The sequence below is a fragment of the Cimex lectularius genome, unplaced genomic scaffold (assembly GCF_000648675.2).
Source record: "Cimex lectularius strain Harlan isolate CLEC.00 unplaced genomic scaffold, Clec_2.1 scaffold98, whole genome shotgun sequence".
NCBI lineage: Eukaryota > Metazoa > Arthropoda > Insecta > Hemiptera > Cimicidae > Cimex > Cimex lectularius.
This window is the reverse complement of record NW_019392897.1, coordinates 246390-274252: the sequence shown is the minus strand read 5'-3', so window position 1 is coordinate 274252 and position 27863 is coordinate 246390. Positions and strand designations below refer to the sequence as shown.

Here is a 27863-nt window from a genome sequence, read left to right as displayed (position 1 = left end):
AACATTTTGGAACAAGCACTGGATTGATATGGTGGAGAGATACTCCATGCAATTTTGATGCCAACTTCGAAGATCAGGATACGTGGAAGTTAATGGTCATCTGCTTAAGAATAGATGAATGTTACTGGGAAGCGTGTTGACTCAACGGTCAAACCATTTTGTTTTATTTTACTACTATTGACAGTATAACTCAAATTTATTACATTTTAATTTTAATAATACTGAACTTTTAACCACTGGGTTAAATTGGTTTTTCAAGGTACGATGTAAGCTGGCTGACCTTAAACATCAAGAGAAAAATAAGATACTGTTCATTTCTTGATTGTCGCTCCCATCCTCTCTAAATTTAGATATGTTCATACAAGAAGCATACAGCTAATTGATTTCTTCAATAGCAAGAATTGTTTACAACTGATCAGATATGCATGGCTAGCTGGGTCTTATCGTTTTGAACTAATTAACACCAACGTGCCAAGGGACCTCTGCATATCTCACACTCAGGCGCAAATGAGAATTTTTCACCAGATGAATGGTATATTCATGGCTGAATGTTAATTTCTGTACATAAGAGAGATAAAATTGATAATTTGTTTATTTTAATAAATAATCTATTCATCTGTTAATTTATTTTGTTATGGCAGAAAACTTTTTTTTAAATTAACAAGTAGACATATTACTTATTTTCGTTTACTTGAATGTTCATTTATTTACCCCCATCATCAGAATCTTGGTTTTCTTTAGTATCCTTAGGTTATAGCTTAGTAAAAGTATTGACCATTTCTTATTATTTCAAGTACAAATGACCAATTATTTTAAAAAAAGTTAGCAGTCCCTGGGACTGATATGGCGTGAGGCCGGTTTTTTAAATGTACCTTCCCTTTGTGCCAAGTGGGTCCACCTGACAAAAAGGTTGTAGGGATTTATTTTTTATTGTTTTTTGTTTCATTGAAAATATTTTAAAGATTTTTTCTAAAAATGTTTAATTTATCTTGGATTTTCATTATTTTATAATAATTCATTATATTTTTGAATTTTACTAAAAATGGCAGAAAGGAGGGAAAATTCAAAAGGTTGGGTTGAGATGGGAAGTTGTCCGAGTGGATCCAAGCCACGATAGCTCAAGTGGTTAGAGCAGCAGCGTATTTAGCCGAAGGTCGTGTGTTCAAATCCCGCTTGTGACTCTGACTTTTTATCTCAACCATATCTTACATAAAGATTAATTATAATTCAAGAATATTTTATTTTACAAAAACACACAAAGAAATCTTGTTGATTAATATGTTTAAGGATTTGTTCCAGTCCGAAATGTGTATGTATGGGAAAAGTGGTACTGTAGTGACAGTCTAACTTTTTCAGGCAGTTGATTTCTATTGATCTTTTTCTTTAGTTTTCATTTATATATTTCTTCATTGCTTACTTTGCTTTTGTTTTTGAATAGGTATTCATTAGACAGTTTTTATCTATTATTCATCCTAATAATTACAATTCATACAGCAATTAGGTAGTTAAATTGATTAAATTAAAGGTCTGCATTTGTGATATATTTAAATGAAAAATTATATTACATATTTATACTTATAACATAAGTGAACAATATAAAAATGTATTTACATCAATTACAGTTGGCTCACTGTAAAAAAAAGTAAGCCAGCTTACAAACATCTATACAAGTATTTGTATAATTTTCTAGTCCATGTGATACCAAATCTGGAGAACTTCCAACGAACATTAAAGAAAAAACATTGTGCAAAAATCTAATCTGTGTCTGAGAAGATAAAGAAAATTAATACACATTTCTGAAAAATTTATTAATCAATAGTTATAAAAATAAATTTTCATTATTGCTTCCTTCTATCTATTTAATTATATTTATAATTACTTTCTTCATATTCTTTCAACTTAAAATCTTTCACCATATCAATAGTTTATAGCAATGTTAATATTACTAACTCAAATTTAAAAAATTAATAAATGAAAGACCTGTAGGAAAACTATTTCAAGCAGAAGTACAAATACATAGTACAAAATAACATGTCATTTTATTGAAGTGAAAACTCATCACTAAAAGTGTTTCTATATTTAAAGCACAACTAAAAAGTGTAATACTGAAATTCAATTAGAATTTTTACATGCAAAAAAAGATCCATTTAACATAATGTAAAAAGAATATCTACAAAATCTGTTGTACACAAAGTACGATCAGCTATGGACTAGCAACAAACAATATTATCTTTATAATGTGTAACGAAAGTTATTTTACAATTTAGAAAACAAGAGTCAATTTTCAATGTTTCATTACAATGTCAAGTTAAAACATAATTTACTGACATGATTTATTATTAATAAAACAAAATGTAACAAACTGAACTTTCTATGCAGATAGACTTTGCAAAGAAATAAATTATTATTTACAGAGTAAGGGAGCGTTTACATTTAATACAAAGGTATATACAATTTTAAATTTTATAATGTAACTGTTTCTCTTTTTTTAAATTAAGTAAAATCATTTTAAGATTAAATAAAAATATAACCACAACTATTGCAGTAAAGAAAACACATTCAAAAGTACTTCAGGTTTTTTTAAACTAATAAATAATAAAATTAATCAATATGTCGACCTAATTTTTCCAAGAGTGAAAAGTGAGACATTTACTTTAGCATTAGGGTGGTAACTAGCATTTCCTGTATTTTTACGACTGGTTCTGAAACATAAATCAGTTAATAAGCAATTGCAGTCATGATTAATAAATTAAAAAATAAAAAGGTCTCCTCACGTTATCTTGGGGTGGAAGCGTCAAGACTGTGGGTGCTTGGGAAACGGCAACTGCGACAAGTGGTGCTGTAGCTGCTTGTATTCGTACAGGTTGTCTCATAGTAATCTGATGTCCCGGTTGAATTACTGCTGCTGACACCTAGGAATAAACTATCTAAATTTAAGGTGATCCAGACAAAACGAAACATTTAAAATAATGTAAATTCAGTTGTTTATAGTTTAATTAACCCTTTGGTATCAGATAACTCATGTTAAAACTGAAATGCTTATAATTTTCAAAAGAACTAAATTTCAACGAGTTGATGTAGATGAATGACGTCTTAGTTTTTTAAAACGCCGTAGCAAATATTGTTAATGTAGGTGCCATTAAATTGAGCGCGTGCTGATGTGGCCGCAAAACCAATAATAATGTGTGGTGATTTGTGACTTTTAGACTTAGTTTTTTTTCGTGTGAGAGTGCCCATGACATACAAGAATGGCACAATTATGCAGAAAACAACCACTTTGAGCCCTGAAGATATCTCAATAAAGATCGAAACATTGGCACGATAAAGAAAATGTTTTTCTAAAACCTACTTCACACCAGACCGCATCTCACGATCTCTGAATAATCACCAACAGTAATAATAATTAAATGTACTAAAATTAAATAAAACCCCAATACTTGAGGTGAACAGATGTGTAGTCCTCCTTGCCAATCTTATTTTCAATACCCAGCATTGCGGCACCTAAACCCTCAACATAACCCAAGGCCCTTGGATAATATGACTTAGATTACTGTGATACTGCTAGATTCTGTACGAACTTTTCAATCGGCAGCTGGCAGATTTCACTCCGTGATTGTAAATTAAAAGAAAATTAAACTGAAAATAACTAACTTAAAAATGTAATAATAATAATAATAACTTCTTAAGTCTTAAAGTAAGGAATGCTAAAACTTCGGATTTTACGCACGGAAGCAAGAAAACTGAAGCAAAGACCTAAGTTCCTCTCGGCAGCCTGAAAGCTAGTCACAAAGGGAGCAAGCTTTTTTTATTATTGTGAACTTTGTTTTATTAATGGAATGGAGAGTTTGACTGTGCGAAGGAAGAACCACCCTGGAACAAGAAGGGAAAGAACTGGGATGAGGTTCAAGCTTTTTTTTAATGCGATTTTGTTAACTGACAGTTTCTTTTTCTTTTTTTCCCCTTTTTTTTATTGAAGAAGAGAACTTGTTTTATTTCCTTTTTGTTTACCATTTTATTTGCAATGCAGAGGGCTTGATATTCTATTTTTCTTGTTGGTTTTTTATTTCACCCCATCGTTCACTGTTTCCAGGAAAAACAGTGTGGCCCCAATTAGTTAATTTTTAGAGGCGAAGTACCCACAAAAAAACAAAACAAAAAAATCTCCACTGTCAAGGAGGAACCTGTAACAACTGGTTACTTTGGAAAATCATTTAGAGAAAGGATGCCAGGCCACATTGAAAACTGCTACATGATTTTATTTTAAACAATGCATAAAAATGTTCATTCAATTGATCTATCTAAACTTTTTCATTATTTGTACATACATAACATAAGTAAGAACTTTTTAAAAAAGCATAAGAACTCTAAATAATTTGTTTTCATTCCTCCTGGTACTTCGAAAATCTTGATAATTCAAATTATTTTTGTAGTCCATTGGACTTCGAATTATCAAGTTTTTCTTTACTTGAAAATTAAAAATGGTAAAAATTTACCTGAGTTAGAATGGCTTGTTGAGATGCCGATCCTGTCTTGAGAGCTCCTGCTAAAGCCGTTTGAGTTGTCCTCCCTGAAGCATCTATTGTCACTGACCTTCCTGGACTGCTAGAATTACCGCTTACTACCTACAGTACACGTTAATTTTAAAAACATTACAAACTAACAAAAATTCTCTCATAGTCATTGGATCTGTTGAAATTTCATGTCCCTACATTATATTACCTACATTTTTAACCAATTCTTTCATGAACAAGTTACTTCAAAAACAATGATACATACACATTTATGGTTTTCTCGAACAAATTCAATTTTTCTTATCTTGTATTAACATCTCGAGTTAGAGTCCTTTTGACATTTCGAAGTGAAGCGGCCCCTGTTCACACCCTTTTGCACATCATTGGATGCAGTTAGCCTACCCTAAAAATTGCATTCAGAAAAAATCTATTTAAAACTAAAGTATACAAAATTACAAAAACTTTCATTTGGGATGGTAATCACGGTGAACACTAGGACTCCACATTTTATTAAACTGTATATCCACAGTTTGGGGGAAAGCAGTAGAACCCCTTAAAACGACCTATCAACCCATCGCAGCATAATTTAACCTCTTAGGTCTTTAGAAAATTGTGACCTTTCAAAGGTTTTTTAATTTTTAAATGTTGCGGAATTTTTATTTTACTCCGCCCTGCATTTTTTCAAAACTTATTAGTGGCTAATTTATTAATTAATAACATAAAGATGATATAAAACATTTAAACAAATACTAAATAAGAGCAAAATTTTCTTATTTTTACCTGAATTGCATGCTTGATAGGCTGCTGGGAGCTTGTGGCAACAGGAATCACCCTAGCAGGAGATCCACCTTGCGTTTTAGTAAACACAGAATGTGATATCACTTGGGGTGAGCTTCCTTGTGCTACCTGCTATAATAATTTTTTTTAATAACTTATAAGAAAAAAAATCAATTTATCGACTTACAACATGCTGGGGTTGAACTTGTTTGATCGCTTGCTGGAATTGCTGCATTGTCATTGTAGTTGGGACTGTCTTTTGTGATTGAACAATGAGCTGAGCAGTTGTTCCAGCCTTAGAGGTTACCTAGAGGAAAATAAATTAAACCAAATAAATTGTTAAAATCATTTAAAACGTTTGCACAACTATTTATGCAAGTGCTACCTGTCCAATTTGTGTGACTTTCTGTTGGGCTAATTTTCGTTGTGCCATTAGCTGCTGCTGTATAGACTTGATTTGTTGTGGAGTCACAGTTCCTTGTTTAATATTAGTGCCAAGAGCTTTCATCTATCAAAAATAATTATTTAAACCAACAATTTATGATTGGCTTATGATGATTTTTACCTGAGTAAGTCCACCCACTGGTATAGAAGAGGCAGGAATAGTTTTGACCAATGTTGTAACTTGTCCTACTCCTGTACTGCCAGACTGTTGGGCCTATTCAAAATCATTGCCATTTTCATTAAAAAAAAAAAATTGTTATTTTAATAATGATTTACCTGCAAACTAGCTTGTGCTAAGATTTGTGCTGAAGTCAGCGTAGTGGCCGTTGAAACTTTTGCAGCTTGTTGCCTTTTAAAAAGAGCGACAACTTCAGATTCTGACACTGTTCTTGTGACTCCTGCTGCTTTGACTTGAGGCATCCGTTGTGTAGTAGTGCCTGTAGGAACTGCTACGGAAATCTTCTGTCCAGCAGTACCACCTCCTCTCGATTGGAGCACGCGAAGGTTCTGCTGCCTAAACTGCAGTTGCTGCTGTCGGTAAATCTGCAACTGGGCTGCACTGATAGTCTTCGTCGAACCTTTTACAGTAGTCACAGTTGGGGACGATTGGGCAGAGATAATGTTTGTTGAAGGCGATCTTTGTGCGACTATAGTACTCTGGGTGGGTGAACTTGCAACCACTCTGCCTGTTGTTGTCAACTCCTAATTTTAAGAAAAAAATTTCACTATGTACATGTTTATGTAAGAATGAACACAAATATAAGAAAATATGTGATGCAGCATGTCGAATCCCTTATGGCAGACATTTGCTATTTTGTTTTTACCTGAACAGCAATAGTTCTTGTGGGTGGTGAAGTTGTGGTTTGAGCAGTAATCGTTGTAGTCGTCACAGTTGTAGTTGCAACTGTTGTTTTTGGGCTGCTGCTTTGAAGTTGTTGCTTAAGTCGCAAGACTGCTAGCTGCTGCTCAGGAACAGCCATGCCCTATTCATTATAATTAAGTAAACGTCAATTTTTAACTTAATTCTCAATTAAAAAAAAAAAAATTACTTGTTTGACAAAGGCTTGCTTTTCCTTAGCAATTCTATCAGCTCGCTTCGCTGCAACTTCAATCGGTGTCATGGGCTTTTCATAGTCAATAGCGTTCTCAGCCAATATCTCTGCATGCTTCGGATTTTTCATTGTAGGGTCTACAAGGAGTGGTTTGATTGTAGGGGCTCTCTTGTTTGACACAGCACGAATTGCATCGAATCTTGTATTCATCACTTGGGTCATCGAAGTGTTGTTGTCCTGCTGGTACAACTGTGATGTCCTTAAAGGTCTTCCTGCTTTTATCTGTGGTATTTTGTACAATGTTTTCGTCTTTTTCTGTTTCTTAGGGCTATCAAGAACCAACTTCCCCTCCTCTCTCGGTATCACAACAGATTCATATCTAAAATAATTAATTAAAACGGTAAGTTAAGCCCCACAGACACCCAGAAGGAAATCTCTCGATTTAACTCAAGTTTATTACTGAAACTTGCCTGTTTCTACATTGTTTAGGGGAACGGTACGTTCTAGCCGTGAGGTTCACAATATCTGCTACCAAATCCCAATTAGGAGTCTGTCCAGGAGAGAGGACGACTAAATTCAAAGTTAATTCTTGGATGTTTTGTATCGCCTGAAAAATAAAATTAAAATATTAAATCGTTTAAATCACCTTTCAGAATTTTCAAGATAATCACTTGAAGAATAGTCCAGTCCTCTTGTATGACCCACTCTGGGACATGATCAGGTTCAGGAAGGGGCTTCACAGGTAGCTGAGGCTTCATCAAGTTTTGGATTGAAGGTCTAATTAATCCTCTGCACTTTTGAAGACGAAGCTCCTGGCGCATTTTGATCAAAGCTGGGGTCGGGCGGTCAAATAGAGACCTGGGTGCGTGCAACAATGTCTCCTCCCTTTGTCGCATCTTTACTTGTACCCTTCCACCTTATAAAACAAAAACAAAAAAAAATTGTTAATTTTTTTTACAAATGACAAAGTAATGGTACAAAATAACAAACTCATTAAAGTTAACTCTTTTTTTTCTGTTAATTAACTTGCCTGTATAAAATCACAATCCATCGTACATATTAAAATGAAGATATTTATGAGTAAAAAGAAAACATGTTACTCACCTTCTGGGAGGCCTGCTTCAATACGGGTTCGTTTCTTTTCTTTCTTTACAAACACAGGTGGAAGTTGTTCTTCGGTCATTACTTTTTGCTCATAGAGCAGGCCCAATGCTTGGTCAATGTAAACATCGCTATCGTCTTGAGGTGGCGTGGGCGGGCACCACATCTAAAAGTTCAAAATGAGACAATTTGCACGTGTCCAAAAGAAACGGGACAGAAGTACTGTACATACCGGCATCAAATCTTTTCCATCATCCGAAATCCAAAGCTGTAAAAATAAATAAATTATAGATTGTTTAACAATCCAGTGATATTTTTCAACTTGCTGTTTGGCTTGTTATGGAAAAAAATAAAATAAAATCTGGAAAAAGGAGTGACTGCACCAATGTTGAGCCATGTTTTGATGATGTAGTTAATCTTTGCTCTATGTGCGTAATTCTCTTGGTAATTCTATTCATTAGGCAATGTTTTGGTGCCAACAAGTGAATAAGAAGATATAGGAATAAAAGGTTGTTTTTTACCTCCTTGTAATGGTCCATTCCAAAGTAAACTTACAAGTTAAGTTTACTACAAAAACAGCGCACCAAGAGCAGAGAAGAAAAAACACCAAAACAGAGCCCAACATTCACTTTTTCATTTACCAAGAAAAATACCACATCATAGAGAATAATTACTTTATTTCTTAAATATTGTACAGTGTTTTGCAAAACATAATTAAATAAAAGCATTTTTTCCCAGTAACTTAAGATTTACTAAATAGTTTATTAACCTGTAATGAGCCAATTATTTGAAAATTAATATTTTAATAAAAGTACATTTAATTTGTTTTAAACAATTCAGTTCATTTTAACAATTAAAGACTTATTTGTTAATGCATAGTTTTGTTATGAGAATATTATAAAAAATAAACCTATACTTTCAATTAAAAAAGTATTCGCTGTCTTTTTAAATCAACCCTATGATTTACTTTCCAACTTTGCCAAAAATTATAGAAATAAATTACCCTTAACGGGCCCATTATAGCACTTTTGCATTTTTATATAAATCAATTACAAACGAACATGGCTAAACATTGTTTAAAAGAACCAGTTTGGGTTTTTAAACTGCCAATTTTTCATTAAATTCTATCAAAGTTATTTACATATTAAAATTAAAGTATAAAAAATTATATTTTCAAATATAAATTGTTCAAAAATGACTGAATCATACCGAACAGTATTGACATCAGTTCAAAAATATATAATCCTAATCAAACGATTAGAATATAACTATTTACAAGCCTCAAACACAAAAAATAATCAAATAACCACAAATTACTGATTATTTATAATATTTACAAGTTTCACTATGAATTTGTAGCCATTTGAACCTACAAATTTTTTGTCAATTTATACCAGCAATTTAAACAAATCAGTCTAAACTGACCCACTTTTCACTTGAACAACATGCAATTTAACAATAGTACATAAAAGTCAATATAAGGTTTGATCAGAAAATCACTAAAAGCATTCCCAATCGTTATTTACATTAATTATTTTACACCTTTAAGAGTTCTTTCTTCTTTCCACCTCAAGAAAAACTACCACCTTTCAAGGAACATGAAACGTAAAACCTACTAATTAGGCTCTTAATTTGGAAAACTTTTTTTTCTTCACAGAATTTTATTGAGATCAATACTTCTACTCCTCTAGAGAAATAAATTAAGAAACTTCGTAATTTAAGAAAAAAATAATAATATGAGAAAATGGCAGACAAATCACAGCAGATAATCATGAAGTTGAACCATTACTGGCTATACTTCCATCTGATTTCCTTTTAATTTTGCCCAACCGGCCCACCACTTTGTTACTGGACACATGATTGCTATCTGCAGGCGATGCTGCAGACGCACGACGTGTCCGAATGACTAAATTAGGATTAGAATAAGGTGGAGGAGTGGGACTGGTCGGAGGTGAAGGTGGCTTCTTTTTTGAGACACTTTTTGTAACCATTTTTGCCTTTTTGCTAGCACTGCCGAGTTTAGTTGGCTGTATCGGCGATTCATCGAGTGTCCACAAGTCTATAGAAACACGACCGTGTGAACGAGTCCGTGGGGTTTCAGAGCTATCTATAAAATTATTTCCACTCTCAGAATGCTTCTGTTTGCTATTGACCTGATTTCTAGCATCCGTGGATGAGTAAGTTATAATGTCCTCCATTTCTGCCTCTGCTTGTCTCTTCTTTTGAGATTCTTCTTCGTTAAAAGCCGCCAATCTTCCCTGCTCCCATTCACGCTTCTGCTGTTCAATTTCTGCCTCAACTGCTGCCAACTGTTCGGCCGACCAGACTGCTTCCGTCTCTTCCATAAACTTCATGGCGTACCTTTCGACACCGGACAACTGTAACACATCATGAGTTTTAAAATATTGTATCTGATTTCTTATTTTGTATTATTTAATTTTGAGAGCTACAATTTAAAATTTCATCCGCCCTAATAAAACAGATACAAAACTATGTTAGTTTATCTCTCTTCAATTTCCGAAACTCACTTGTTGCATGAGAAGATTCAGTTCCATTTCTGCTTTACTCAGTTCTGGACCTTCTGGCTGCTCCAATGGAATGGTTTCATCAAATTCTGCCAGTTCATCCGCTGCTTCAGCTTTGGCTACTGATGCTGCTGCAACATCTGTATCATCTTCAGCTTGTGCCAATGCACTTTCAAGAGCTCCTAGGGCAGTCTTGTCTTCTGGGTTGGTCACAGACTGAAAAATTAAATTAAACAGGTGTGTTTTATTTAAGAATTAATTTCATTTATTTATATTAATTTACTAACAGCGGGCTCTAAAGCTGTCAATTTTTTTTCACTTTCTTTCTGCAGAACATCAGCCATGCGCCGTGAAGCATCATTTTCTGTTGTGTCAACATTAAACAGATCTTGAATTGTTGACTAGAAAAACAAAAATTATAAGAAACAATTTAAACACACTAAACGATGTAAAATTATAAATAATTACACTCTTAAAATAAGCTGTTGTGAAATTTCCTCCTTCAATTGCCAAATCGCCCAGCATTCTTTTCTGATTCGCTTTTTTTAGTATATTTTCTTCAACAGTCTTTTCACTAACCAACCTGGACAAATTTAATTAAAAAACCAGTAAGAAATAAAAAACATAATTTAAAAATTTCAGCTATAAAGTAATATGACATATTACATACCGGTATATGTGAACATCCCTCGTCTGTCCAATTCTGTGGCATCTGTCTTGAGCTTGGGCATCCATTGTCGGATTCCAATCGCTATCATAAAATATGACAGTATCAGCACCTGTGAGATTGATACCTACTCCTCCCGAACGAGTTGAAAGAATAAAGCAAAATATTCTTTTGTCAGCATTAAATCTCTCCATTAAAACCTAAATACAACATAAATTTAGAATACCAGTACAAAAGGATTTTACTGTAATTATACCTGTCGTTGATCCACTTTTGTTGTGCCATCAAGGCGAAGGTAGATATGCCCATGGAAATTCAAAAATGCTTCAAGAACATCCAGCATCCTGGTCATTTGAGTGAAAATTAATACTCTGTGATGTTCTGATTTTAATTTCCTAAGCAAATGATCTAGAGACTGAAGTTTGCCACAATCGTACTGTATCAACCGTGGATCAGGGAAAAGTGTGGACATAGCAGATGCAATCGGGTGGAGCAGCCTGAGTTTGGGTTTTAAGTGTTCCTCGAGTGCTATCTCCATTTGTTGTTCTCTGTGCAATTTCCAAGGCGCTGGATGCGAGACGTGCGCAGACGGCCTTGGTGCACTCGCAGCGGGTACAAACATGACAAAACGGTTGAATATATCAGACAGGTTAGCAACCCTTTCTTCAATGCTATATATCATGTTTTGAAGAGCTTCTGTCTTATTCCAGTACAAACTTGGATCTGGTGATTTCGCTTGTTTGCAATGAATATAACCAGTGCACAACCAGTTTGTTTCTTTGGTAAGTTTGTCTTGAAGTGACAAAGATTCGATTAAATCCACACCGTATATTGGTAAAGCGTTACACCTCATCTCATTAACTCTGCTTATAAGGGTTAGTTTTTCTTGTCTTCTCCTTCTCCTCCTTTCAGTGAGTATATCCTTAATAAAAACAACAATTAGCAATCAACAAAGTTAAAACACAAATATCTAATAAATACAAGAGCATTACATCTTTTAATCCCAAAGATGGTGGTTCGTCAATTTCTTTTGTTTTAGAGCTGTTCCGAGTAGTCATATTTTTAACTGTGGTTGGGGTGATAGAATTTAAGGTCGACGTCTGTACAGCAGACACTGTTGCATCCACTGTTGACGTTGCAGTTACATTGTTGGACGCTATAGTTATACAATTCTACAAAAAAAAAATTAATAAAATGAATAACAAAAAATAAAACAAACGCAAACATGATTTGAAGTTGGGTGATGAGTACGACAATTCATTTTTTGGAAAAGATAGTTCTACTCAGAGAAATTTTAGATAGCTACCCATATTTCAAGTAATACTCATCATCAGGCAGAAGATAGAAACACGTCTCTTGACGTGAATTGTAGAATGGCCTGTAAATCCACCGCCAACGCAAAATTCCAATGAACCAACTGCTTTTTTTAAGTCCCGCTCAATTGTGAACGTGCAAAAAGCGCCGATTATAGCACAACTGTATACGATCTTAATATGTATTGTAAGAAAAATAATTTAAAATTAAGGATGGTCCCTTTGATATTAAAATCCTTTTAGATGTTTCAATCAAATATTCTGGATTTCTCAAAAATCAGAAAAATTTAGAGGTCAAAACATCAATAAATTTAAATTCAAAGAACAATTTATATTTATAGGATCTCTATAGTTGCTAATATGAAATTTGATATTAGTTTCACGAGGGAAAAAATTATGACCTAAGTTACTTGAAAAATATTTGATTTTTAGAAATTTTTTGGACTTAGATAGCTTTTACATATTTTTATTGCAATCTATATAAAAAATCCTGTAAAATTATACATTCACATAGTTGATTTGAGCAAGTAGAATGTTGAAATAAAAATATTAAAAAAACAAAACAAAAAAAATTTTCAACTTTAAAAAAAAAAAAGCTAAACTAGGGCCTATTCACAAGAAGTGGCAGATACTCTTCTGATATTTTAGAGTATAGAATCACCAAAAAAAGTCTAAATTAAACAAATTTTCTGAAATTAAAGAGGAATATCTACATGAAACAAAGCACAATTTCAATTTCAATACATCAGTGTTACACAGTTTCACAGAGAGAGAGGGAACTAGATTGGTTTGAGAAATTTTGAATGAAAAAAATGTAAAATTAAACATGGAGATAAATGCATATAAATATACAAGCATGCATATAAATATACATATATATTTAATAATAAAACAAATTTTGATTTACCCCCAATTTAAAACTTGTAATCCGCATTTTTCAGATGATTGAAACTGAGCTTGTTGGGTTAGAACTAATGTTGGTGGTAATTTTTTTTTTTTTTTTTTTTTAATCGCAGCACACTTAACGATTTCAAAATTTGGCGGCACACAAAGAATAAGATAAGTTTACTTACTTATAATACATTGTGTAAAATAGTTTATGATAATAATTTTCAATGTAAAATAATATGCACTACGAAAACAACAGTGCGTTTATTAAGGGATTAATTACAAGTTAATAATAAGAATACTTTTAATGAGAAATTTGAGCTTGATGTTTTTTTGATAATTTCATTTATGTTTGGTCGTAAAAATGGCAATGCTCTCTCATATTGTCTTCCACATTTGAGTCTCAATCTTTTTTTCGTTTTTATGTTGGTTAATACTGAAAATCAGAATTCACACAAATAAGATGTAGAAAATTGTAATAATATTTTTTGGCTATCATGGGATAATCGCTTCTAATGTTAATCCAAAACGAATTAATTGATTCTTCCGAATATTTTAAAATTAAATCTCGATTATTAGAAAGCGAAATTAGTTCTTCTTCATTCAAAGTTAATTCAAATACGGAAGTATTCGTTATCACAAACAGATTACGAACCCAATCAAATTTTTTGTTTTCGTCTGTACACGCAAGAATTATTGCGACTGCAGTTGACCTTCATGTCGTTTCAATGCAATGGGATCATTCGTACATAAACATCCCTATTCGGACGAAGAAAATTCATATGAAAACGCTTCCAAAGGACGGGCAGCCTGACATGTGAGCCAACTTATAAAAACCAGTTTACGATTCTAAGAAAAAACACGTTACAAAACAAGTACTTAAATTTTTTAATGGATTTAAATACCTATTCCTGTTAAAATAATTTTCTTTTTAAATTACATTATTTAATAATTTTAACATATTCATATATTTAAGTACTTTTCTTTAATTTAAACTTTACTTGTAATAAAAAAGCATTATAATTTTTACTATATACATTTCTAAAATTTGGTGGCACACTTTAAGAATTTCGCGGTACACAAAAGTTGCCGCAGCACAGTGGTTGAGAATCACTAATTTATGGGGACCGTGGTAGTGACCAGTGCGATAGACTCTTGGTCCGTAGGCCCACAAGTCGTGGGTTTCAATCCCACCATCTCCCCTGGACCTTTTATTCATGCAACCCTTCCTCCATCTATATATTATGAAATTATCATATGCAAAAGTGGGTATTTATCACTCGAAATCCGTATAGCTGTTTAAAACTTGTGTGAGTAGACCTATCTTTTTCAAAAAGCAAAGTATATTTAATCTTAACCTCTAATCATGTAAAATTGGCTTAGAAATAATTAAATAAATAATCCATAATATGGAATAAACAGGAAACAAAATGCAAAGAACAAATATAAATAAAACTGCAAAAAGAGGGAAAATTTGAATGGTTTTAGGTTGAGATGGAGAGTTCGTGACCGAGAGGATCGAAGTCACGATAGCTCAAGTGGTAGAGCAGCGGTGTATTTAGCCGAAGTTCGTGGGTTCGAATCCCGCTTGTGACATGACTTTTTTATCTTAACCAAGACTTACATAAAAAAGAATAATTAATTGAAAGAAGTAACATGGTCAATTAGACCACTAAAATGTAAATGGTATAAATAAAACATTGCTCAACAATGAACAAAGCAAGGTTAAATTGTACTTTAACCTTCAACAACTTCTAACAAGATTGATACACGAGATCAAATTGAACTAGTCGACAGGCTAACTTGCAACTTGCAACTCTCGACTAAACCCATCATTCAAAATAAAAAAAATAGAAAAAACATACTTTTACGAAATTTTTTTAGACTTTTGATGTTTCCTTAGTTTTATAGTTTTTCGAGATATTTCGACCAACTTGTAACAAGATTGTTACACGAGATCAAATTGAACTAGTCAACAGGCTAACTGGCAACTTGCAACTCTCAAGACTCAACCCATCATTCAAAATCAAAAAATGGAAAAAACATACTTTTACGATGTTTTTTAGTAAATTTCCTATAGAAAATTATTAAGCAAATAAATTCGGCAGACAATTTTTATCCATGCCGTTATTTTATGTTATTTCATATATTTTTGTTTTTTTATTATTATTAAGCAAATAAAATACTTTTTAAATATTTTATAATTACTTGAACAGTTGTAGTAGTGGCAGTAGTGATGTTCAAAGGAGGAACCCTCATGATAGGCCTTGCACTGTTTATTTGTGTTACTGTCGGGCTTACTAATTTAGCAATATTGGTGCCTTGTTTCGAAAGCACAGTCAGCCTCTGACCGCTTGCCGTCATAACTATAAAGAAAAAAAAAATAACATAACTCGGCAAATAAAATAAATTATAATAAATTTTAACCTGTTGTCCCTCCTGCTTGTGAAGGTATGACCTGAGGTGACGAAAGTAAAAGCTGTCTTCCACCCGCTGTATTTATGCAAGTGAACTGAGGTACAATTCTCGCCATTGTACCAGTTGTACCGTCAGTCGTTTTCACAACCTGGCCAGTACTTGTTAAGGAAGCAACTGAAATTGCTTCAAAAAAAAAATTATTGGTATTTTTCACAGTATTTAGAGTTACTTTATTTAAAATTAAAAATTTCTATAACAATTTGGTAGCGTAATCATCAAAAAGTAAAAAGATTAGAAGAATAAAAGATCACTAGTGTACTAAATAAAAAGTGGCATTTTCACAGACTAAAGTGTTAAGTTCACTAAACTAAGCTTGTTGGACCGTTTTAAGAACTAGCATGTACGAAATAAATAAATAAATTAGGATAGTACCTTTTACACCTCCTCCAGGCTGCTGAAGTAATTGGACGTACTGTGGCTGCTGACTTGTTGGATTAGCAAACCTTAACGTCACACCTAAAAAATAGACAAATGTAACATACCAAATCTGATTACAGAAAAAAGGCAATTACCTTGATTTCCTGAGCCCACAATTGATTTGATTATCGGGGAAGTTCCTACTTTTGTTGCTGGGAGAGATGCTATGTACCTATGGTTATTGCCTGTCGAAGCCACTTGTACAAAAGTGGTTTTGTTTTGCGTTTGTGCTGTGGCTGCTGCTACTATCTAAAAATTTAATGGAAACCATTAATACATATGTTTATATTTTAAAAGTGATATTATGTATGTTAACGACATACAGTGGGAGGAGGGTATGGCTTTCTCTTTATTTGAATTTTAACTCTACCCTTTGGACAGGGTGGAGGATCTGGAGGCGCTTCATCAATCCCCTGAATGAGTTCTGAACGGGTTTTGAACTTCCTAGACCTGTGAGCGATAAAAGCAAGTAGCCAGAGTTCATAATCAATCAATCGCAGATTTAAAGCAGACAGATCTACATCCTAAAAAAAAGTTTGTAATAAAATATTCTGGTTTATGCTATTTATTGACATATATATTTTATTTTTTGAACCTTTGTAGGCCGGTAATCTAGAGCTCCCCATACAAGAGAAGGTATTGGGACATTCAATCCCTCCATTTGAAATGGAGAAATGGTAGGACGAACTTCAAAAAGATTTGGATGGTTGCAAACTTTTCTCAGTTGCATAAGAACATTTATGACGCTCAGTAAGTTTCCTGATGCCAGCGTTTCTTTTGTCCTGTAACATATTTAAAATTCAGCCCCTTTTTTAAAACAAAACTGTTAAATATTTACTTTGCTCTAGACATGAAGTCATCATACAGATAACGCTGTCTGTTTGACAATCTGCACATTACAATGTGCTCATATTTCTTTGGCATTTGGGTTTCAACTTCAGATTTCAACCTTCGAAGCAAGAATGGCCTTAGAACCTTAAACACAAGTATGAGTACATCCATGAGTATATATAAGTATTGGAATTTATGTAATATTTATATACAGTCGACTCTTGTTAATATGAAACTTGATAATTCAAATTTCTTGATTATACTAACTCCTCAGCAGGTCAGTAAATCGAAAAAATTCAGTACATTTTGATACACTCGGTAATAAAGAATATTTTTTGTAACAAGGGGAGAAAAAAATAATTGAAATGAAGCCACTTCCCCATCTTTACAAATTGTGCTTTTTCTTTGTTACATTCCTCTCAATTGCTTCGCCTTCTTGGTTACTTCCTTACAGCCTAAAGTTTCTTTGAATTTTCTTTAGTTTATTATGTTCCGCGGTCAGTGTTTTGTCCATGTTTTCTCAGCACTCACTTCAGAAAATCATTTTTAAAAAAAAGGATGCCAGGCACATTGAAACAAAAACAACTTCACAATTATTTTTAAATAATGCATAACAATTTTCAATTTTATAGTTGATCTCTTTCCACTTTTTGTTTTATATATGTAAAATTTAAGTAATAACTTGGAGAAAAATGCATATAAACTCTTAACAATTTTTTCCTCTTGAGAATTCTGACTATTTTTATGATCCCTTGGGTTTCAAATTATCAAGAATCGACTGTATAAAGGTATGTAAATTTTATTAACTTTATTATTTATTTTTCTAACTTGTATAAGCAGTATAATTTTACACTTGACAGAAACAAATGTAAAAAAAGTAACTACTTAGAAAATAAATTACTATAGCACCACTGCAAAAATTGTATAATCACAAGACATAACAATTGATCGTTGGTGCATACGACTGCCATTTATTTACAGCCTATTTGTAATGTTCAAAAAAGCTTCTTTTTTTTCCATATAAACCAATTACATTCATACCTTGTGTAATCGTTTTATTATATTCTCATTATATTCAGCATTTCCTTCTATCATACCGGTTACAGGATTTGAAAACCATTCTTTGAACTCTCGGTGCGACTCGAAGACATTCGGCATGAGGAAGTGCATCAACGACCACAATTCCATAAGGTTGTTCTGAAGGGGTGTTCCTGTGAGGAGTAACCGCCTGAAAGAGGTTATTTTAAAATTAAACTTATGATTTTTCCTTCTTGAACATATAAAAATAATAAATATATAAAAGAAAACGTTTAAGAAATATAAGAAAACATCGTTATTTTAAAATGTTGCAATTACAGTTTTACTGAATTTTCGAGAGAACAAAAAATTTACCTCTGCGTTTGAAAATTGAGAAGAAGCTGCCACCGCTGTGATTTGAAATTTTTGATATTCTGAGCCTCATCTAAAATCAGGTATTTCCATTTTTTTCTTCTAAAACTCTGATGGTCTTGAATGACTAGTTTATAAGAAGTAATACAAATATGAAAAGCATTTGTTTTCGTCCAGCCTAAAGAAAAAATGAATTAATTAATTGATTAATTAATTTTAAGAAAGAACCAAAGAAAACTATAACAAACCAGATCTTTTTAATTTTCTCTCTTTTTGTGAACCGTAATATGTGAGGATTTTAAAAGCAGGGCACCACTTTTTGAATTCCATTTCCCAGTTGAGCATGACAGACGTAGGTACAACTATTAAATGAGGACCCCAATTGCCTGGAAATTGATGATCATTGTTAAAATTGAAATTTTAAATATTTAATTAATCCAACATACCTTTTTCGCATGCCAAGTGGGCAATTAGCGCTATGGTCTGTATGGTCTTTCCTAAGCCCATTTCATCAGCAAGGATCCCGTTTAATTTACGTTCGTACATGGTTACCAGCCAATCCAGACCTATGTGTTGATACTCACGAAGTGGGTGTTTTAATAAAAATGGAATCCTCGTGACAACCTGAAATTAACAAACATTTTTTTTTTTTAATTTAAATGAGATTGAGATGAAAAATTAAGTGTCACGAGTAGGACTTGAACCCACAAAATCCAAATTAGTACATTGTTGCTCTACCAATGAGCTATCTTTGGTCCCTGAGATACCAATTCCTTTCAATTTTAAAATTTGTGCTGTCATGAACTTACGCTAGTTGAAGATAAAGTATTTCCTTTAGGCTGAAGACTCTCAGCAATTGCAGCAACATCATTAATTTCCTTGTCCTTATCAGTGGATGATTTCTGCTGAAACAGTATTAAACAATTATTAAAATTTTAAAACATTTAAACTAAATGAAATAAACAGTTAACAGGCACAATCAATATTAAGTATGATTATCGTTTAATATGGGTCTTTCTTTAAATTTTGCTCAACACGACCTCGCTTGGTTTTGGAATTTCACAATCTTTAATGGATAGTCAGGTTTATATATAAGCAGAGTGAGAGAACACAACCTGCTCATTTGCGATCGCAAAAGAATAGTCATCATCAGCTACGACAGACCGGCAGGATGATTAGAAATGATTATAGTCAATAAGTAATCTCGCAATGATTTTAATTATTGTTTTCATTTTTTGTTAACATCCGTTAAGATAAACTATATATACTCACATCAATATTTACACCATCGTTCAGAAGAGATTTCAGACCTGATTCTTCTTCCAGCTCACTATCTCCACTCAGGTCCTCCTCAATATCTTCGTCGTCTTCGATATCAACCTCTTCAGATTCATTTTCATCCTCATCCATATCATCTGAATCTTCATCTAGATCCATCTTTTCATCTTGTGAGCCTACAATGCTTACTATTAATATCGCTAATCATTTATTACTTTGTATATTACTTACTGTTCATTTTGTCTTCCTGGACTCCATACTTTGCCTTTAACTCTTCCAAGCTCATATCACCCTCAGCCTAAAATTAATATAAATTTAAATTTCGTTACACATATATACACATAGAAACACATTAAGATATATAAACCTTGAGCTCGTCGATTTCCTGTTTATAGTTGACCTTTCCCTCCAGTTTTTCTTCTTCTTGAATAGTCTCTTCATCATCACTTGAGTCTTTATCAGAGGCCCTAAAATCATTGTCAGACAATGATTTTATGTCTTTCTCCTACAATGAAAAAAAAATCAAACCAAGTTATAAAAAGTTTAATTCTAAAACATTTACATCTTCATCATCTTCTTCATCATCGTACTTAGATGAAGTCGGTGAACCAAGGGAGTCACGCTTTGATAAATAATCAGAAAGAAGATCTTCAAGAGGAAGTTCGCTCTCACGTTTCAAAGCATCAATCTCTTCTATTGCAGATTCTTTGTCAATGGCCGACAGAGCTTCTTCTTTAGCGATGGTCTCTTCATCATCATCAGAAGACCCTTCAGGCTCAAATTCCACTGTTGAGAAATTAATTAATATATTTGAATTCAAATAAGGAATATTAATATTGTATTACTGTCTGAATGATGCTTTGGTGACGTTGGCCTAGAAGTGTTCATAGATTCAGCTACCAAACTGGAATATTTCTCAGTTTGGTCAACGATGAAACTGAGATGTTGATCCAGTGCTTTTTTCCTTTTCTCCTCAAGCCTTGTTTGGGTTTTAAATTCCACTAACTAAAAACAAACAAAAAATTAAATAAATTATTATTAGTTTATGCAGTAAGTTTTTGAAAATCCACTGTTATACCTTTTCCACATTTCCCCAAAACGTTTTAATTTCCTTAGCTATAAAACTAGCTATTCTCTTCAACTGCATTTCCTGAGCTTTTACAGCCTTTTGGGCAAGAACCTCTTTCTCTTGGAAATATTTCTGCACCATTTTTGCACACTGTAACCACATTTTAAACAACGCAAACGTTAAATATATATAAGTGAAATTGTCTACAAAAGCATTATGACAATAAGCACATCTCTTGCAATCAAATATTTAGGGAAAATATTTTCATTGAAGCCTTTGAAGAAGGCATCATTGACATCTTGCCAGCAGCTGTTGTTTTTTTAGTGATACTGCTTCACAAATTTGACAGGCCGAAGATGAACAGGCCCGAGTTTTGATCCTAAAACTTGACCTTGGAAAATTTAAAAGAATTCTATGTGACATCAAAGTTGAAGGAGTTGGTAGATTTTATTTACCAACAAAGTATTTGGTTTATTTACTTAATCAGGTAAGTTTTGGTATGCCATTCAGAAAAGGTAAGTACGCACTGGGATTCTTGAATCTCCGGAGAGTCTCAGCTGCGTCTAGTCTGAGTACAGGCTGCCCCGACTCATTAGATGAATCTGGTGTGTTGTAGGCTAGCATTTTCAGACTCTTGAATCCCATTTGATGTGGAATTCTTTGACTCAATGTTGCGTAACATTTGCTAGTGCGGACGTGAATCGGAACAAGCGCTCTTGCTTAAATTTGTTTAATTGACATTCTAGTGAGTGTTTTCTTGAAGATTTTGATAGTGTCTTGTATAAAGGTATGTTGTGGAGTACCGAGTTGACTTTACAGTTTATTGAAGGTATGCATTCCCATCGGTGTTTATATGGATATATCATTCACGGAATACAGAAATCAGGAATTGAAAAAAGAAATGCACACTTTAAAAGGACAGTTTTTTAATGCACTTCCAATTGGATGCACTACGTGCAATGCAAAAAAGAGCAAGAGAAATTCCCAAGAGAGCTAGTTCCTCCGTCATTTTTGCAGGCACTGATGAATGTGATCTGAATCTTGGTCTGGACACGGTTCTTTGTCGCGGAGCAGAGTCGGGGTTGCATCAGAACAATGAATCTATGCAGCCCCGCAACATGAATCGATTCAAAGAATCCTAGTGCGTACTAGGCTTTAGCGATGAAGGAAAGATTTCCACTGCTTTGGAGCATTTTATACACCGATGTCACCATAATTTTGTTAGATTGTACGATCATTTGTCTAAGGGATGCTTTGATTTGAAAAAAGCAGAGGAGCAACTGCCAAAACCTTCTGACAGGAGTCTGAAATAGTTCAGCCCCATATATTTTTTTAATTTGTTAATAAGCCACAAATTACCTTTTTTGCAGCTGCTTTTTTCCATTTTCTTTCTTGTGCGAAATCAGCAGCGAGCCAAGTCATCTCCTCGATAAGATAATCCCAATGGGCTTTTGTCCTTGAGAGTTCGTGCACTTTTGGCAACCGTTTCTCAGCCCACAGACCGTCCTTTTGCAATTCGCCTATCCTCTGCATAACGTACGCCTCCTGAGAAAAAAAACCAATCATGTTTAACAGGGTAATTAATATATTCATTTAATAAGAATTACAGTACATTTATTTTTAAACATTTCGGATTTGAACTCATCTTCATCATCTAATAATAACTGAAATTGCTGTTCTAATTATATATGTATTACAAAGATGGGAATATAACCCGAACATTAAAAAATATGTAGTATGCGATATTGTTCTTCAAATTATCATAAAAAAAATAAATTTTAAAAATTATAATCATATATATAAAGTCATAATAAAATGATAATTATAAAGAAGATGTAAAATCATAATTATAAAGAAAATTTTTTTCTAAACCTACGTCACACCAGACCGCATCTCATAAACTCCAAATAATCATTAATTAACGGTCAAAATACCACACATATATCTTAACAACAATAAAGCACCCCCTAATAAATAAAGAATTTAGAATGATTTAGAAATAACAAAATACCTGTTTGGCGCGCTCAACAATTTGCTCCTGACTTGAAATTGAATTTTCAGGCAGGCTTCCATGACTAGTGCTCTTTGTAGGAGTTGAAGTTTTAGAAATTGCAGTAGAACTTGAACTTTTATCAGGCAAAATAAACTTTTGATCTAAAAAAAAAAAATCAATGCAAAAACTTTGTAGCAAAATATTTTTTTTTTAATATTTAAAAATAATTACCTAGTTGATTAGCCTTGGGAGGGGAATGAGAAAGCTGATTTGAGGATTTTATTTGTGATTGTAAAATTTCGAACAAATCTTCATTTTCGTCAGAAGGGTTTAACTTATTCAATTTAAGGAAATTTATTAACTGCCCCGGTGGAAGTCTCTGCCTCCAAATGGCATATTCATTGATACTGAAATTGCCTTGAAGGAAACACAACAAAGCTGAGTTTTCGGCATAGCGGCTCTGCAGCCTCTTCAACTGTAAACTGTGATTTTCAGCCACCTTTCTGCGCAATGCGACCAGGTCATCTGTGGTCGTTTTGCGCTTTCTAGAGTTGGGCGAGGTTAGCGTGTTAGTCAAATTTGGGTGGGAGTTGGCCTGATTCAGCAGCGCTGACATCATGGACGAGTCTCCTCCTCCGTTGTTTGACGCCGATCTCACCGGAATCCACCCCCCTTGGTTCACTGTCCCCAACCGTGTCATCGCTGGTGCACCCTATGTTTACAAAAAAGTAAAATTATTCAAGCTTAAAAAAAAAACCTTAAATAAATGATAAGGTACCTGTTGGGTGGTTGGGGCAGGAACCAAGGGGAGCAATTGAGCTCCTACTGTTGGGGGCTTTTGAAGAAGTGGCTTGACCAAGCCAGAATGTGTTTCACTCATATCAAATTCTGGAAAAAAAAGCACAATAAATATTAAAAGAAAACTTAACAAACTTAACATGTCTGACAAGTTGACAAACTGAAAAATGGATCCCTATTTTCAAATATAGTCTTGTTTTGATTAGATCAAGATTATTTAGATCAAGCAATAATTAGAAGTCATTTCAGAAATCAACTCTTAGGATACTATCTGACAATATTTTATCACAATCCATGTAAATGTTGATGGAAACTTTTGCATAAATATAAATATTTCTTTATTTTGACTTATAACTAAGAATTGTGAGAGATCTCCATGTGGTGTGTGGAGTGATGAACCTGTTGATCGGTACTGATGAACAAGTTCTGTCAAACCTAATGATCCTAAATTTGTGTTCTTGTGTTTTGATTTGTATTTTCCTAAGTTTATGTGTGTGTATATGTGTATGAATACTGGATGTGCTGGTTGATTGTTGTTGGGGTTATATACATGTATGTATAATCAATTAAATAATAATAAATTTAAAATTAATTAAATAATCAATTTACGATTATTATCAATGTTCAATATTTCAATGTTTTCCATGTTTTAAAAATTCGTTCTTTGTTTTAATTATTGTAATAAAATGGGCTAGTGCCTGTAAATAAATAAATAAATACTCATTTTTATTGTTTAAATCCTGGAATTTTGTAATTAACTCATCACAATTTATATAAGCTTTAAATATAGAAAGTTAATATGAAAAATCAAGGATATTTGAAGAGAAAAAAAACTTATTTTATCAAGCTTTCAAGAATATATCCACTTCATCAAGACATTTCATTCTGCAATCAACTCAGAAATTCACTATGTATGAAACCATAAGCTTTAGTACTGTAAGTAGATGCAGTACTGTGCATAAATTTTTATGTTTGTTAATCTAAGGAATTATTAATAATAATATTTTTTTTTAAATCCTGATGAAGGTGATATATCCCTTGAAACCTGGATGAAGGAACTGAGTGTTTTTCTGTTCTTTCAAATGGGTTTTATCCCTGATTTTATAATGCAAAACTTTATATATCATAATCAAATATAATCACCTGATGTAAATTCAGGAAGATTCATAATTTTAATTCTTTAATCATTTGGTTAATTATGTACATTTAACTTTTGTCAGTAGTTTTGATCATTTCATTCCGACCGTTTTCACCAGATGGCAAAATATCCAAACAAGTCTAATTACATTTAGTCAGGATAATACACCGACTCGTACAATTTATGCTAATTTAGCCTGTGTCAAATTGAACAATGAATAGGACTGTCCTCACAAATGTAAAATTGAATGAGCCGATGTCATGCCTTGCCCTGTTTATGTCCCTAATAAAAATCTTCTGAAAAATGCCAAAATGTGTCTGACAGACTAAAACAGCAAAGATGGCTGATAAGATGTGACTAAACTACAAAATTATAGTGGGAAAAAAACTTTAAACTTAAATTTACTTAAAATAAAAATAAACAAAAATGACTAACGAACAAATCTCAAAAGGAAATTCAGTCGTTATTGCCAAGCTTTCGATCTATTTTAAGGTCATCATCAGAGCAATATCTTAAATATGTCTACAGATTGACATAATTAAGTTTTTTTTAAAGGCAATCTCAAATTTCCTTTTTTTTCTTTTTTTTTCAACACCATACCTTGATCTAGTGATCATGAGTGAAAAAGTGGTCGATACTTCTAACATTGAAAACAAAACATAAAAGGGGCAACGAGTCGTATATTTATTTTTAATTTAAGTAACAGTTCCAGAATTAAAGTGCACGATTATGGTACAGAATGGTGGAAAATGATCAGTAATATTTAAAATTATTTATCAAAATTAAGCTCAAGTTCTACAAAAAATTAACTATTAATCGTCGAAAGCAGTCCAGGATTTTCAGAAGTGATTGAAATATATACAATAGAAAAATTAATTATAGTTTTTATCTGAAGATGACAAAGCTAGTCTAGCTAGTGACACGAGCAAGATTCAAAACTATGGGATTCATCTCAACCAAGACCTTAGATAAAAAGTGTAATTAATACAGACAATTATGTCTATTAAATGCATACAAGGATTAATATATACAATAGTTTAAACTTATATTAAGTTAAGGACAGTAGGAAATGTGTACTTTTGGGATCAGTGCAAGTAAAATTATGAACAGTACGTTGACTGTATTCTGCAAATCTAAACTCAATAATAACAATTCCTTTAAATTTATTTTATTTTTTTAAGGTTATTTAAAGATAAAAAAATATTAATCTTGTCTTTTGCTATATAATTTGGAATAATCTGCTTAACAATTACATTTTTGTCATTGAAATTAAGGCAGTTATAATTATTTATTACTCTAATAGATCATTAATTATTTATTATTTTAATAATTAAATAAAAATGAAAACTGTCTAAAAGATGGAATTAATTTTTAAATGGCTACCTGTCCAGCATCCACAAATATAGCATCAATTTATATGTTCACTTTCAAAACAATAAAATAACAAACTGTGACCAAAATAAAAGTGTATCGGTTAGAAAAAATATTACTAATTACACCCTGGTTCAGCTCAAGAAGAAATTTTGCCCCAAAGCTTAAAAAAAGTTTTTAAAATTGCAATAATCTTTTAAAAAAAGAAGAAAGAAAACAAAATTGAAACGGAGCTAAGGGATAAAAAACCAAGTACAAAAGAGAGAGGGAGAAACAAGCCTTTCCAGCAGTAGAAAAAGACCAAATATTAATAATATAAGCCTGTGAGGATTGTTTACTGGGAAAAATAGAAAATTCAACAGCTGTAGGGAAAAAAAGAAACCGGGCGGAAGCGGTCCGAAAATGGGATACGACTTACGATCAGGAACGTCCTCGTCACGGTTCGCAATTCACGGAAAGTCGGCCAATGAATTGATTTTCAAATTTGTGAGAAATAAAACCACAGCTGCTTCGATTTTCAACGATTCCAAGGTATAAAAAGATTTAATATTTATATACAAAAAGTTGAGCATTTTCTTGTATTTGAATGTCATTCCTGTTCAGGAGGAGAAAAGAAGAGGACGCCGAAGATGATATAGCCGTAGTCAGGAATGTTAAAAAAAAACAATTTGCTATCTACGATAATCAGTATTTGAAGAAAATTGGGGAAAAAGTGTCAAATTTAAAATCGAACAAGGCGGAAAAATTAAATCGTTCGATTTTGCACCGGAACGAGTGGGATATAGCGAAAAAAGGCGTCCCTTGTCGAAAAAGCGAGAAAAACGATGAAAACAGGCCGCATCCGCCTGGAAAGGAGTCGGAAACCGACGAGGAAAATGATTTCGGATGTGGATGAGAGCCGTGTGCCCAGGGCCGGTCGGCCATGTTGGATAACAAAAGGTACGGTCTGATATACGGCCGTCCCACTCACCATTTTCTCACGTATTTCTTCATCTAGCCGGGCCGAAATCTACGAGCTCCTTCAATTTCGTCCTTATTAAAATTGGATGGACCATTCTTCTATCGAGATGTCGGCCGATTTGTCATTTGTCGTCGAAAACTTTCGAGGAGTAAGGACGGGCGAGAGACGCGAACGGGCCGGGGCGAGACTCAAACTGAAAACATGGCGGCGCACCCGTCTCGACGCGGAGTTTCGAGAGATTAGGCTATCGTCGACGAGCACTGAAGTGAGCAGTGAAAACTGATCTGTGGCGACTGACAAGGCCCGAGACCAGTGGTGACTGACTCTCTGAGCTGAGTCTCTGCTCCCGACCGATCTTGTCAATCCATTGTCCAGATACGACGACAAAATTTCCCATTTCCTTTTTTTTATCGTTTTCAACCAGACCATAACTTCTCACTATCCTTATTAAATTTTATTTGAAACAATACACGTAAGATAAATATTTTACCCTCTGTTAGAAGAAAAAATCCAACAGGGTCAAACACATTAATTAATTTACTCTAATTATTTTTTTAGATTCAAACATTTGAATTGATTAAAGTTATAAAAATAAAACTAACAATCTAATGCAAATCGACTATGGACAATTTCAAAGATGAATCATTAATTTATTCATCCAATAGAAAACTATTTTGTGCTATTAATACTTAATTATATTGATTAAGAAAATGTTAGAAAGTCTAGACTGAGAGCCATTTTGTTAAGAAATTGGTTAGAAAATTCTTTAGATCTAATTAGTTCATAAAATAAAAATTACTATATATTATTCAGTTAAAATTGATTTTTCTCATTTGAATAATTATCCAAGTTTATTGATGAA

The 27863-nt window shown here is 33.0% G+C and overlaps 1 protein-coding gene and 1 long non-coding RNA gene across 5 annotated transcripts; one reads left to right on the top strand and one right to left on the bottom strand.

Moving 5' to 3' along the window:
- Nucleotides 1-1205: 1205 nt before the first annotated feature.
- LOC106664214 (helicase domino) lies at nucleotides 1206-27454 on the bottom strand. 4 transcript variants are annotated; one of them, XM_014389706.2, is made up of 44 exons: nucleotides 27011-27453; nucleotides 23512-23621; nucleotides 22965-23445; nucleotides 22752-22894; nucleotides 22100-22285; nucleotides 20750-20890; nucleotides 20517-20676; nucleotides 20234-20457; nucleotides 20039-20176; nucleotides 19903-19969; nucleotides 19666-19847; nucleotides 19203-19298; nucleotides 18840-19017; nucleotides 18642-18779; nucleotides 18397-18571; nucleotides 18046-18232; nucleotides 17012-17148; nucleotides 16769-16955; nucleotides 16497-16697; nucleotides 16269-16422; nucleotides 16129-16212; nucleotides 15706-15879; nucleotides 15487-15644; nucleotides 12070-12249; nucleotides 11334-11999; nucleotides 11081-11277; nucleotides 10879-10993; nucleotides 10698-10811; nucleotides 10414-10626; nucleotides 10039-10263; nucleotides 8118-8153; nucleotides 7889-8051; nucleotides 7456-7700; nucleotides 7255-7391; nucleotides 6782-7163; nucleotides 6557-6715; nucleotides 6009-6434; nucleotides 5854-5946; nucleotides 5674-5796; nucleotides 5476-5595; nucleotides 5292-5420; nucleotides 4494-4622; nucleotides 2775-2912; nucleotides 1206-2702 (listed from the first exon to the last, which is right to left on the bottom strand). In XM_014389706.2, exons 2-44 carry the CDS (start codon nucleotides 23611-23613, stop codon nucleotides 2691-2693), a joined length of 7695 nt encoding a protein of 2564 aa, XP_014245192.1. In that variant the 5' UTR covers nucleotides 23614-23621; nucleotides 27011-27453; the 3' UTR covers nucleotides 1206-2690. The 4 variants fall into 4 exon arrangements, 3 of the variants coding, with proteins under 3 accessions (XP_014245192.1, XP_024084967.1, XP_024084966.1); XM_024229199.1 differs by having other exon boundaries at nucleotides 5292-5417; XM_024229198.1 differs by having other exon boundaries at nucleotides 19203-19295.
- On the top strand, nucleotides 26039-27194 carry LOC106664215. Its single transcript, XR_001340144.2, has 2 exons — nucleotides 26039-26571; nucleotides 26644-27194. It is a non-coding gene; the product is annotated as an uncharacterized LOC106664215 (long non-coding RNA).
- Nucleotides 27455-27863: the final 409 nt, after the last annotated feature.

Excerpts from the sequence above, each read along its gene's own strand:
- LOC106664214 (XM_014389706.2), bottom strand. The coding sequence starts at position 23,613 with ATGAGTGAAACACATTCTGGCTTGGTCAAGCCACTTCTTCAAAAGCCC. Across the intron at positions 16,956-17,011 it reads GACTTCATGTCTAGAGCAAA|GACAAAAGAAACGCTGGCAT; the intron begins GTAAATATTTAA and ends AATATGTTACAG. Across the intron at positions 16,423-16,496 it reads AGCCATACCCTCCTCCCACT|ATAGTAGCAGCAGCCACAGC; the intron begins GTATGTCGTTAA and ends TTAAATTTTTAG.